Source organism: Mercenaria mercenaria, chromosome 7 (assembly GCF_021730395.1).
Source record: "Mercenaria mercenaria strain notata chromosome 7, MADL_Memer_1, whole genome shotgun sequence".
NCBI classification, from domain to species: domain Eukaryota; kingdom Metazoa; phylum Mollusca; class Bivalvia; order Venerida; family Veneridae; genus Mercenaria; species Mercenaria mercenaria.
In genome coordinates, this window is record NC_069367.1 from 84,279,633 (window position 1) to 84,291,531 (window position 11,899).

Sequence of the window (11,899 nt, forward strand, 5' to 3'; positions counted from 1 at the left end):
CTAGCAATCTAAACGTCAAAACTTTGAAGGACCAAAATAATGGAGGATGAATCACAGTACACAGTCATGTAAAGTTACTGGTTTTATCGCTTGTGCATATTTGCGTGTATACACGGTAAACGTTAATCGTGTACTGTAACAGTACATACATAGGTTTCAATCACCAGAAAATTCGTAATTTTGGATATTATTTGATAATTTTTACATAAATCATGCAATGAGGAATTGAATCCCCTTTTCGATACATGTAAGTTTTATTTGAATTTATGGCCAATTCGTGAAATAATCGGCATTTAAACCTATAGCATGTAAAGCGTCGGCAGCGATGAAAATTTCATCAGAAATTGCTTCAACTATTTTGGTCTTTCGAGTGTTTGACGCGAATGGGGATATTGCCCATATGAAAAAATTATCTCAATATTTCCTAGGATCGCGTCAAATTAGTGAGTCTAAATATAGACCAGAATGTCCCACGCATTTTGAGAGGTTAGTTTTAGTAAAACATTGTCAGAAATGATAACAAGTCAAGGTCATTACTGTCACATGTGATCGGCCCATGTCGGCTGCTATCGATGCTGTTCGGCCACGGCCGTCTCAAAGTTTTTAAAAAACAATGCCGTTCAGATAAAAAAAAACCTGTAGTAATTCTTTAATAAATCAAATAAAATGACTTAATATAATAATTTTAAATCGTATTTACCTCGTAACAAGAAACAAGAACACATAGTACATTTCAGATACCGTAAACATGTTGTTAATCATTAAAAAAAACAATTCCATTCAGATACAAAACAGTCATGTAGATCTAGATCTAGTAATTCTTCAATAAATCAAACAAAATGACTTAATATAATCATTTTAACTCGTAACAGGAAACAAGAATTAACACATAGTACATTAGATACCGTAAACATGTTGTTAATCGATTTCACACTTTAGCTCATTAAGCACTTAATATGATCATCTTGAATTGTATTTACCTCCTAACAGGAAACAAGAACATTGTAAGTGCCACTCGTAATGGTCGGTACTTACCGGCATTTAGCCGTTTTGTTAGACGACAACGATAATGTTGCTTTGATTTTCGTTAGCAGTTTAGCCATGTTTCCAGAGTATTTTTTTTCTAGAAAATTGTTCGTTTTTTTTTTTGTACTGAAAAGGTTCAAATACATGTACTATAATTTGGTAAGAATATAAGTATTTGCTTTACTATTGTTGAATATTCTTGACATGTAAAATCAAGCAATTATGCTGTATAACTATTAATTAGTTACGCGCCATTCGTACCCCACCCATATCTGACTGTTCGCTAATAAGTTTGTTGCTGGTAAATGACTACTACAGTTTTCTAGATTTAGGACAGCAATTGTTTAAGTAACAAGGATCGATTTTCTTTGTATTCAAGCTGTGTTTGTATATTTTATTAGGTTTAAGACCTCAGTTGTCGTTTGCTTATTGTCAAGGGAAGTAACTGCTACAAATTCTTGTATATGCCTTGCATAGTTATGCCCCTTTGTTTCACCTTGCTTAAATTCACTATTGTTACATTTGTTAGTATTGTGTTAAGAAGTTTAAAGATTTTAAACATTAATTAAGTTGTTTTGACATGTATAATAATTTACTAGGCTATAATAGCATTATACATGTATTGTGACTTATTTGCCAGTACTTATTCATGGTTTTGTGTATTTTCAGTCAATCGTAACATAACGAACTGGACATAACACCATGCAACATGATGTAATAAAGATCATCTTGAAACAGTTACGCATTGTCAATTTGTCTTGATATTTGAACATTTACCAGCCAGTACAACATTGACAAATTATAGTACATGTGAAATGGAGGAAATGGATGACGACCTTAGCCGAAAGAGAACTTTAACAGAGAAAGGGCGTGAATATACCATGAACTTGAAGAAAGGGGAAAGAGAAGCGAAGCTTAACAGATTGAAGAAAGAGAGTGATAATTTGGAACAATTGTTACAGTGTACATTAGATCCGCTAGTAATAAAACAGTCTCATGCAAAGTGGCTTCAATACTACGAAGAATTTATTGAGGCTAATGAGTGTTATCAACAATTCTTATCTCCTGATGAAAAAAAGTCTGACGATGATGCATTGAAATTATCCTATGAACAATTGTGTGATTTGAAAAAACGTGTTGAACAATGGTTTTCGGTGAAGATGCAACAAGCCGAAAATAAGACTTCTAAAACAAGCCCCGGAAGTACATCTAGTGCGGTATCTCGTCATAGTTCAGTATACAGCCAATTATCAATAGAAAAGTTAAAAGAAAGTCAAAGGAAGATAGAACTATTGACAAGAGCCGCAGCTTTAAAGGAAAGACAGAAAATCGAAGAAGAAAAGTTAAAACTGAAAATAAAAGAGGAAGAGTTAGAATTATCCACTGAAATTAAAATAAGTGATGCTAAAACCAAGGTTATGGATGAATTAGAAAAAAGCATACGTATGGATGAAAATATTTTTGAGGAGACCAACTTACCATTAAATCTTGATGCTCCAGAGTTCAAACCAGATATGGAAAGGGTTTCACCTCCACCAACGCTACCAAAGTCTGCAAACCCTCAAATGAATAGTTACATGAAACCTGAGTGTACCTACAGTACCACTAACATTTACAGTAGTAATGAGAACGATGGCCTACATAGGGTGACGCGTGAACTGAATAAACCAAAGTCTGAAATTATCAAGTTTGAAGGAAATCCTATGGACTACAACAGATTCATTAGACAGTTTCAGACAAGAGTGTTAAATAACACTGATTCGTATGATGAGCGCATGAATTTCTTACTACAGTTTACAACTGGTGAAGCACACAAAATAGCTTCAGGATATTCACACTTGAGTGCTGAAGTAGGTTTCACAGCTACAATGAAGGAATTCAAAGACAGATATGGTGATCCCGATGTGGTAGCTAACGAGTATGTTAAAAAAGCCTTAGAATGGTCCGTCATAAAAGCAGACAATCCAAAAGCATTAGATCAATACTCTATATTTTTAAAGGAATGCTTATACGCAGTTGAGAATGTGGAAGCGGCTAGGGTTCTTGAATACTCTGAGAACATTAAGCGCATCATCATGAAGTTACCGTATTACCTGCATGAGAGGTGGCGCACAATAGTATATGAGTTAAAGGAAAAGAATCGCGTTGTAAAATTCAACAACCTTGTCTCATTTGTACAAAGGGAAGCTAAGAAGGCCAACGACCCATTGTATGGGAAAACGGTGATGAGTGTGGAGTCGCATAGTACACGTGCGCCTACGTTGAATCAAAGGAAGCCGTATAGAAGTTTCGCTACAAATACAAGCAATGACGAACATAGAGAGTTACTACCTGAAACAAGTCTATCCGAACACGTTGTGCAGTGTGTGTATTGCAGCGCTGAACATTCGCTGAATTCTTGCCAGGACATCACCAAACAGCCACTTAAAGAAAGATACCAGTTCTTGAGATCAAAGGGTTTATGCTTTGGTTGCCTGAAGCCAGGGCATCAGAAGTCAAATTGTAACAGGAAGATGGAATGTCATATCTGCAAGAGACCACACCCAAGTATTCTCCATGTGGAACCCACGGACAATGAAAAATTTTACACAAAAACGGCTGCAACGTCTACAGGGGCTGGAATTCGTCAAGTTTTGCCTATTGTTCCTGTGAAAATTAAATCTAAAAGTAGTAGCAAAGTTGTAGAAACATATGCATTTCTTGATACTGGTAGTACATCAACATTTTGTTCTGAAAGTTTACTTAGTAAATTAAATGTATTAGGGAAAGGACATAAAGTCACAATCCAGACTATTACTGAAAGGCAAACGCGAGACTGTCTTGCTGTTACGGGTCTAGAGATTTTGTCTTTAGATGAGAATGAAGTTATTGACTTGCCAAAGATATACTCTCAGACAAAGTTGCCGGTAACAATTGCAGATAGAATAACAAAGTCCGAGTTAGAAAAATGGCCACATTTGAAAAACGTTGAATTACCTACGATTGATCAGTCGAATTGCGATGTTGAACTCTTGATTGGCGTCGACGTACCTAGGGCACTGGAGCCTTGGGATGTTATTCCCAGTGTTGACAACAGTCCGTTTGCGGTTAAGACCCTATTCGGCTGGGCTGTAAATGGTCCCATAGACTATAGTGATGTTGATGCTGAATGTTTAAACGCGTTTTCAGTGACATGTAACTTCATTCAGACAAGTCTTGATCAGCAAGTTAGAAATAATTTTAACCTTGATTTCAGTGAACGCGTAATTGATGATGTTCCGGAACATTCTTGCGAAGATAAGCGATTTTTAGAGATAGTGGCAGGATCTGCAAGGTTTGAAAATGGACACTATGTAATGAACTTACCATTTAAGTCGAAAGACATACAAATGCCTAATAACAGACAGGTAGCTATACACAGACTGTCATTACTAGGAAAGCGTTTCAAAGGTGATGCAGAATTTCAAGGACAGTACGGTGATTTCATGAATAAGATGATGGAGAATGGCTATGCGCGAAAGGTTCCAAGTAGGGATTTGACACAGAACGATGGATGTGTTTGGTATTTGCCGCATCATGGTGTATTCCATCCAAAGAAAAACAAAATACGTGTTGTATTCGACTGTGCGGCACGTTTTCAAGGAAGGTCCTTGAATGAAGAATTATTGCAAGGTCCGAACCTTACGAACACTCTTATTGGAACATTGATCAGGTTTCGCGAGGAGCAAGTTGCTATTATGGGGGACATAGATAGCATGTTTTATCAGGTTAGGGTCCCAGAATGTGATGCTAGTTTGTTACGGTTTCTATGGTGGGAAGATGGGGACATTAATAAACATATTGTTGAATATCAAATGATGGTTCATTTGTTCGGTGCAAGGTCCTCGCCGAGTTGCGCGAATTATGCATTGAAAAGAACTGTACAAGACCGTAGTGATGACATTGATGAAGAAATAGCTGACACTGTTATGAAAAACTTTTACGTGGACGATTGCTTAAAATCCGTTGATACTGTTGATCACGCGAAATCAGTTGTGAAAGGTTTACAAAAAGCTTTGAGTCAGGGCGGGTTTCACATATCAAAGTGGTTGAGCAACAGTCGTGAGGTAATGCAGGCAGTTCCTGCTAGTGACAGAGCCAAAGAAATTCAAGATTTAGACCTGGACCAAGACGTTCTTCCCATTGATCGTGCACTTGGGGTGCAATGGAATGTTGAGTCCGATATGTTCTGTTTCAAGGTCCACCTCAAGGAACGTCCACTTACCAGGAGGGGGATGTTGTCTATGATTAGCAGCGTGTATGACCCTTTGGGATTCCTGGCGCCATTTATGCTTCAAGCTAAGAATCTTTTGAAAGATCTGTGTAGGTTAGGTCTAGGCTGGGATGATCCTGTCCCAGAAAAAGTTGTCGAGCGGTGGTATCTGTGGCTAAATGATGTTGAAAAGCTATCCGACTTCAGCGTTACTAGGTGTTTGAAGCCATCACTGTTTGGAAAAATTACTTCCGCTGTCCTACATCATTTTTCTGATGCCAGTGAAAGTGGATACGGAATTGTCACATATCTCAGATTAGTAGATTCAGATGAAAGAGTTCATTGCTCATTTGTGATTGGAAAATCGCGTGTTGCGCCGTTGAAACAGGTCACAATACCGAGATTAGAACTTACAGCTGCTACAGTTGCTGTTCGCACAGACAGAATGGTGAAATCAGAAATTGACATTCCGTTCAATGACTCAGTGTTTTGGACTGATAGTATGTCGGTTCTTCGCTACATTATGAATACCACATCAAGATTTCACACATTTGTAGCTAATAGACTATCGGTAATTCATGAAGGTTCGAACCCCGACCAGTGGCGGTATGTGAGCACGAAGCTCAACCCAGCGGACATAGCTTCCAGGGGTATTCCAGCAACTGACCTCTCGAGGCATTGGATTGAAGCACCAGAATTTTTGTGGAAGTCCATATTACCGGAAACTACCATTCAAGTATCAGATTCTCTACTTGATGATGACCCCGAGGTTAAGAAAATAAACTTCGTGAAATCAGTTACAAACAATGTTACTTTTGAATCAATTGAAGAGGATCCAATTCACAAACTAATATTACACTATTCTTCATGGCTAAGACTTAAAAGAGCAGTAGCCTGGATACTTAAGGTTCGCGCAAAGTTGTTGCAACGCGTAAAGTGTAAGTCTAGTTCGCAAAGTCATTTTTCTGGTGACATTGACCGTGGTTGTCCTGACATAACAGTTCATGACTTAAATCTAGCTGAAATAATTGTCATCAGTTATACTCAGAAAAATGCATTCCCAGAGGAAATCGCGACTCTCGCGTCCGGAAAGTACAAATTGAAAAGAGACAGTTCGATAAGAAATCTTGACCCTGTTCTTGATGATGGACTTTTGCGTGTTGGAGGTCGTTTAAACGAGTCATGTATGCCAATTGAAAGCAAAAATCCTATCATATTGCCAAAAAACTGTCATGTTTCTAGTCTAATAATGAGACAAATTCATCAAGATCTCAACCATGTTGGTCGAAACCAGATGCTTTCGAAATTAAGAGAAAGATTTTGGCTGATCAATGCACCGTCAGCTATCAGAAAAAATCATTTCAAAATGTGTAGTTTGTAGACGACAGCGAGGCAGCGTTGGTGAACAAAAAATGTCCGATTTGCCTGAAGATCGAGTCACGCCAAATGAACCACCTTTTACGCGCGTAGGTGTGGATTACTTTGGACCCTTTGAGGTTAAGCAAGGAAGAAGCTATGTAAAACGTTATGGTGTTATTTTTACGTGTTTAGCAAGTCGAGCTGTTCATTTGGAAGTTGCCGCGTCTCTAGACACTGACTCGTACATCAATGCATTACGTCGTTTTATTGCTCGTCGCGGACAAGTGACAAAAATGCGGTCTGATAATGGAAGTAATTTCATTGGTGCCAATAAGGAACTCAAGAAAGCGATTACTGACTGGAATGTGTGTCAGATTCATGACGCAATGTTACAGAAAAACATAGATTGGCAGTTTAATCCTCCAGCAGGCTCGCATCATGGAGGCGTCTGGGAACGAATGATTAAGACTGTACGTCAAACTCTAAATAGTGTTGTGAAGGAGCAAACTCTTAATGATGAGTCCTTACATACTTTGTTTTGCGAAGTTGAGTCTATAATCAATGATAGACCAATTACCAGGAATTCAGATTCACATAATGACCTTGAGACGTTAACCCCGAATCACCTTCTTCTTATGAAACGTAAGCCAAGTTTACCTCCAGGAATCTTTGCGAAAACAGATAATTACATCAGACGTCGCTGGAGACAAGTTCAGTACATGACTGATCTGTTTTGGCATCGGTGGACTCGAGAATATTTACCTCTACTCCAAGAACGTCAGAAGTGGTGTGACGTCAAAAGAAATTTATGCGTTGGTGATGTTGTCCTAGTTGTAGATTCTAACGCGCCAAGGAATTCGTGGTTGATGGGTAAAGTAACAGAGACTATTCCAGATAGATTAGGCCATGTTAGGCAAGTGAAGTTGAAAACTGTGTTCAATACGAGCTTGGTACGTCCAGTTGACAAGCTATGCTTGCTTCTTGAAGCGGAAACATAGATTGCTTCACTGTTCTTAAGGGGCATAATAATCCCCGTGAAACAATCTTGATAACAAGTAGTATTCAATATCTTGTAAATTTTTCTAGTCAGCAAGAGAAACAGTTTAATTATTGTGATCGATATAAACTAGTCTAAACTGTTGTTATAGAAGAAAATTGAACTAGAGTGTGTTGTTGTTTCAGAAGAAATTGAACTATGTGTGTTGTTTCAAGAGAAAATTGAACTACTTGAAGGAACTACCTTATACATGCATGTTTGTCTATTGAACTATCTGATATGTTGAACTATTGTATGTTGAGCTAAATAACTGATGAGGCATTTATAGCTTAATTTTTTTTTTTATTTTTTTTTTTTTTTTTTGAAGATATTTGAAAGGTCTTACTAGAGAATTACTTGAGAATTCATATGTTGTAAACTTTAGTTGAGAATACAGTGTATTTTGTAAAATACCTTTAATGTCTTTAAATTATGCACATGGTTCAAACCTCAAGAATTTATTTTTGCAAATTGAGTTACTGTATCTTAAGTTTTGAAATTGTGTTGAGTAATTGTGTCAGATGTTATCTTCACAATTAAGGGGCTGGGATGTAAGTGCCACTCGTAATGGTCGGTACTTACCGGCATTTAGCCGTTTTGTTAGACGACAACGATAATGTTGCTTTGATTTTCGTTAGCAGTTTAGCCATGTTTCCAGAGTATTTTTTTTCTAGAAAATTGTTCGTTTTTTTTTTTGTACTGAAAAGGTTCAAATACATGTACTATAATTTGGTAAGAATATAAGTATTTGCTTTACTATTGTTGAATATTCTTGACATGTAAAATCAAGCAATTATGCTGTATAACTATTAATTAGTTACGCGCCATTCGTACCCCACCCATATCTGACTGTTCGCTAATAAGTTTGTTGCTGGTAAATGACTACTACAGTTTTCTAGATTTAGGACAGCAATTGTTTAAGTAACAAGGATCGATTTTCTTTGTATTCAAGCTGTGTTTGTATATTTTATTAGGTTTAAGACCTCAGTTGTCGTTTGCTTATTGTCAAGGGAAGTAACTGCTACAAATTCTTGTATATGCCTTGCATAGTTATGCCCCTTTGTTTCACCTTGCTTAAATTCACTATTGTTACATTTGTTAGTATTGTGTTAAGAAGTTTAAAGATTTTAAACATTAATTAAGTTGTTTTGACATGTATAATAATTTACTAGGCTATAATAGCATTATACATGTATTGTGACTTATTTGCCAGTACTTATTCATGGTTTTGTGTATTTTCAGTCAATCGTAACATAACGAACTGGACATAACACCATGCAACATGATGTAATAAAGATCATCTTGAAACAGTTACGCATTGTCAATTTGTCTTGATATTTGAACATTTACCAGCCAGTACAAACATATACATGTAGTACATTTCAGATACCATAAACCATGCTGTTAACTGATTACAGAATTTAATGCATTCTAAAGGAATGTAACCAAGTTACATCTGTTCAACAAAAGTCACACTCAAACTCAAACGCTGCAACTTGTTCCTCATTTATTTCAGACATATCCACATAGGCAACACAGGCTCGATGAACAACCCTGGGACACCGGTTACACCAAACCCAGTTAACAACATTATTGTCATACAAAGACCCACACTTTGCACACACGTTGGAGTCAATTTCCATATCTATATCAGATCCATCTGTCAGTTTTAGGTCTTCGTCTTCTTTGTCGGACGAAGATGTGCACTGTGATCGTTTATGGAGGTTCTCGATCATTTTGTTTATCATTTTTTCCTTCTTTTGCTTTTCCTGTTCTTGCTTTTTAGCTCGACTATTCGAAGAATAGGGGAGCTATCCTACTCGCCCCAGCGTCGGCGTGAGCGTGAGCGTCACACAAATGTTAAAGTTTGCGTACCACCCCAAATATTTTCAAAGTCCATTGAGATATTGCTTTCATATTTTGCATACTTGTTTACCATCATGACCCCAGTCTGTAAAAAGGAGGAGTAAACTCTATCAAGCATTTTGACTGAATTATGGCCCCTTTTCGACTTAGAATAAATGTTAATGTTTGCATACCACCCCAAATATTTTCAAAGTCCATTGAGATATTGCTTTCATATTTTGCGTACTTGTTTACTATCATGACCCCAGTCTGTAAAAAGGAGGAGGCAACTCTATCAAGCATTTTGACTGAATTATGGCCCCTTTTTGACTTAGAATAAATGTTAAAGTTTGCGTACCACCCCAAATATTTTCAAAGTCTATTGAGATATTGCTTTTATATTTTGCATACTTGTTTACCATCATGACCCCAGTCTGTAAAAAGGAGGAGGCAACTCTATCAAGCATTTTGACTGAATTATGGCCCCTTTTCGACTTAGAATATGCTTATTGTAATGTTAAAGTTTTACTCGTTGCTTATATGATACTATCAAGCACTGAGAATAGTCGAGCGCGCTGTCCACTGACAGCTCTTTTTTGTTCCCTTTCTAGTTTTCGTTGGAGTTTTGCATTTTCTTCCTCTCTTTTTTTTGTTTTTGTTTTTTAATCATCATATCAAGGAACGCCATTCCTGTTGTTGCTTTTGGCATGGCCATTTTTGCCTTTTTATTTCCTGTTTTAGGTTTTGCAAGAGGATATTTTAGCAACACAGCAAATGGTGGTGAAACATAATCTGGAGAATTGTTCAATTGACTTGGAGAAGAGTCAGACTTGGCGGGTGTATTCGAAACTTCAGCTGATCCAGAAAGGTCACCAACAACTAATGGAAGCACTTCAGTGAAAGAAGATTGTATACATCACTTGTGGCAGTTTGCAGTTCACTGGAAGCAACAGGCATTTCAATGTTAGCAGCTGAAACTTCAGTAACAGTGTACGGCAGTTCCTCGGGAGAAATCTGCAGCTCAGCGGTAGAGGATTGCAATTCAGCAGCTGTAATTTTAGTGCAGGCAGTTTGCATTTTAGCACCAGAATCAGGCAGTTGCACGGGAGCAGTTTGATGTTCAGCGGTTATGGTTTTCAATTCGGCGGCAGTTATTGACAACTCGGTGACAGTGTTGGACTGAATATTAGCAGCCGTGGAAGATACCTCAGGAGTGGCAGTTGAGAGTTTAGCAGTTGACTCAGAGGAGTTCAATGAAAGGTCATCGACAGCTGATGAATGAACAACGGTTGGCATAGATTCAGTTGATGACACTTTATTTGGAACAACTGGCAATAATTTTGCAGATGCATGCTCATTTGAACAACCGGACGACGATAAGCAGTCAGATGACCGCTCAAATATCTTACTTGGGCACATCTTAAATGTTGACAAAACACGTGACTTGTCCAGGGAAAAAAGTCCGGAATCTCTTAATCTCTTTATATCAACATCAATCGTAGTAGACTTTTCCCATGCATGACGGAACACACTTGCAAACTTCTGCTTAGTCACGAATTCACCTACATGTTCCATTTGAAAATCCCGCACTGCTTGTCGCCATGCCTCTTTTAGCACACTGAAAAGCTTTAAGTCGCAAGGTTGAATTATATGGGATGCATGCTCAAGAAGACAATATAATAAAATGTGCTGTTTGCAGAGCTCACTGACCGCCAAATTCAGATGAGTGGAGTTGCCGTCCACAAATAGTACCACAGGTTTTTTAACACCACGCAATTCTATGGAAGGGATGGAAACATCTTTCAACCACATGAAAAATAACTCGCTGTCCATCCACCCATTTTCCGATCGGCCTAGGACTGCCGCAGGAAATCCTTCTCGTGGATTGTTTGCAAATCCCTGTCTGGGATTCTGGGATACACGAGAAGTGGCGGCAGGACATTACCAGTGCTACTCATACACGCAAGTATGGTTATTTGTGTTTTATCTGAGGATGTGAAGTTATATACATTGGAAGAGCCTTTTATCGCAACGACCTTCCCGGATCTAGGACATAGCGAAAATCCCGATTCGTCTGCATGGTACAAACGCGTTGGGTCATGAAACAGTAATATAGGCTTTGTACCCACCAAACCATGACTGAATTTTGCCTGGGGTGACTACAAGTTGTTGTGGTGTACGCTCAGATATCTCAGGATGGCGTTTGACAAATGCATACCACCAGTCTTTTCCCGGAGGATAGTTTGTAAATGGGTTTTTGCGTCCATCCATGTCTAAAATTTTCTTTACCGTGTCAAGTAATTCACATCCGGTTCGGCCATAACCTATTTGACCCGTGTGAATGGTCCAGTCCACCAAGGTCTGTTCCTCGGCTGGTGATAAAATTGTTTTTAGAGTAGCAG

General features: G+C 38.0%; 2 protein-coding genes across 2 annotated transcripts; both read left to right on the plus strand.

Annotated features, from left to right (window-relative positions):
* The first annotated feature begins 1,029 nt into the window (after positions 1 to 1,029).
* LOC123565305 (uncharacterized) lies at positions 1,030 to 6,638 on the plus strand. Its single transcript, XM_053547306.1, has 2 exons — positions 1,030 to 1,185; positions 1,696 to 6,638. The coding sequence occupies exon 2, from the start codon at positions 1,842 to 1,844 to the stop codon at positions 6,636 to 6,638; it is 4,797 nt and encodes a 1,598-aa protein (XP_053403281.1). The 5' UTR covers positions 1,030 to 1,185; positions 1,696 to 1,841.
* Positions 6,615 to 9,014, plus strand: LOC123565694 (uncharacterized). The gene is made up of 2 exons (XM_053548838.1): positions 6,615 to 8,384; positions 8,895 to 9,014. Exon 1 carries the CDS (start codon positions 6,670 to 6,672, stop codon positions 7,612 to 7,614), a length of 945 nt encoding a protein of 314 aa, XP_053404813.1. The 5' UTR covers positions 6,615 to 6,669; the 3' UTR covers positions 7,615 to 8,384; positions 8,895 to 9,014.
* Positions 9,015 to 11,899: the final 2,885 nt, after the last annotated feature.

Excerpts from the sequence above, each read along its gene's own strand:
- LOC123565305 (XM_053547306.1), top strand. The coding sequence starts at position 1,842 with ATGGAGGAAATGGATGACGACCTTAGCCGAAAGAGAACTTTAACAGAG.
- LOC123565694 (XM_053548838.1), top strand. The coding sequence starts at position 6,670 with ATGTCCGATTTGCCTGAAGATCGAGTCACGCCAAATGAACCACCTTTT.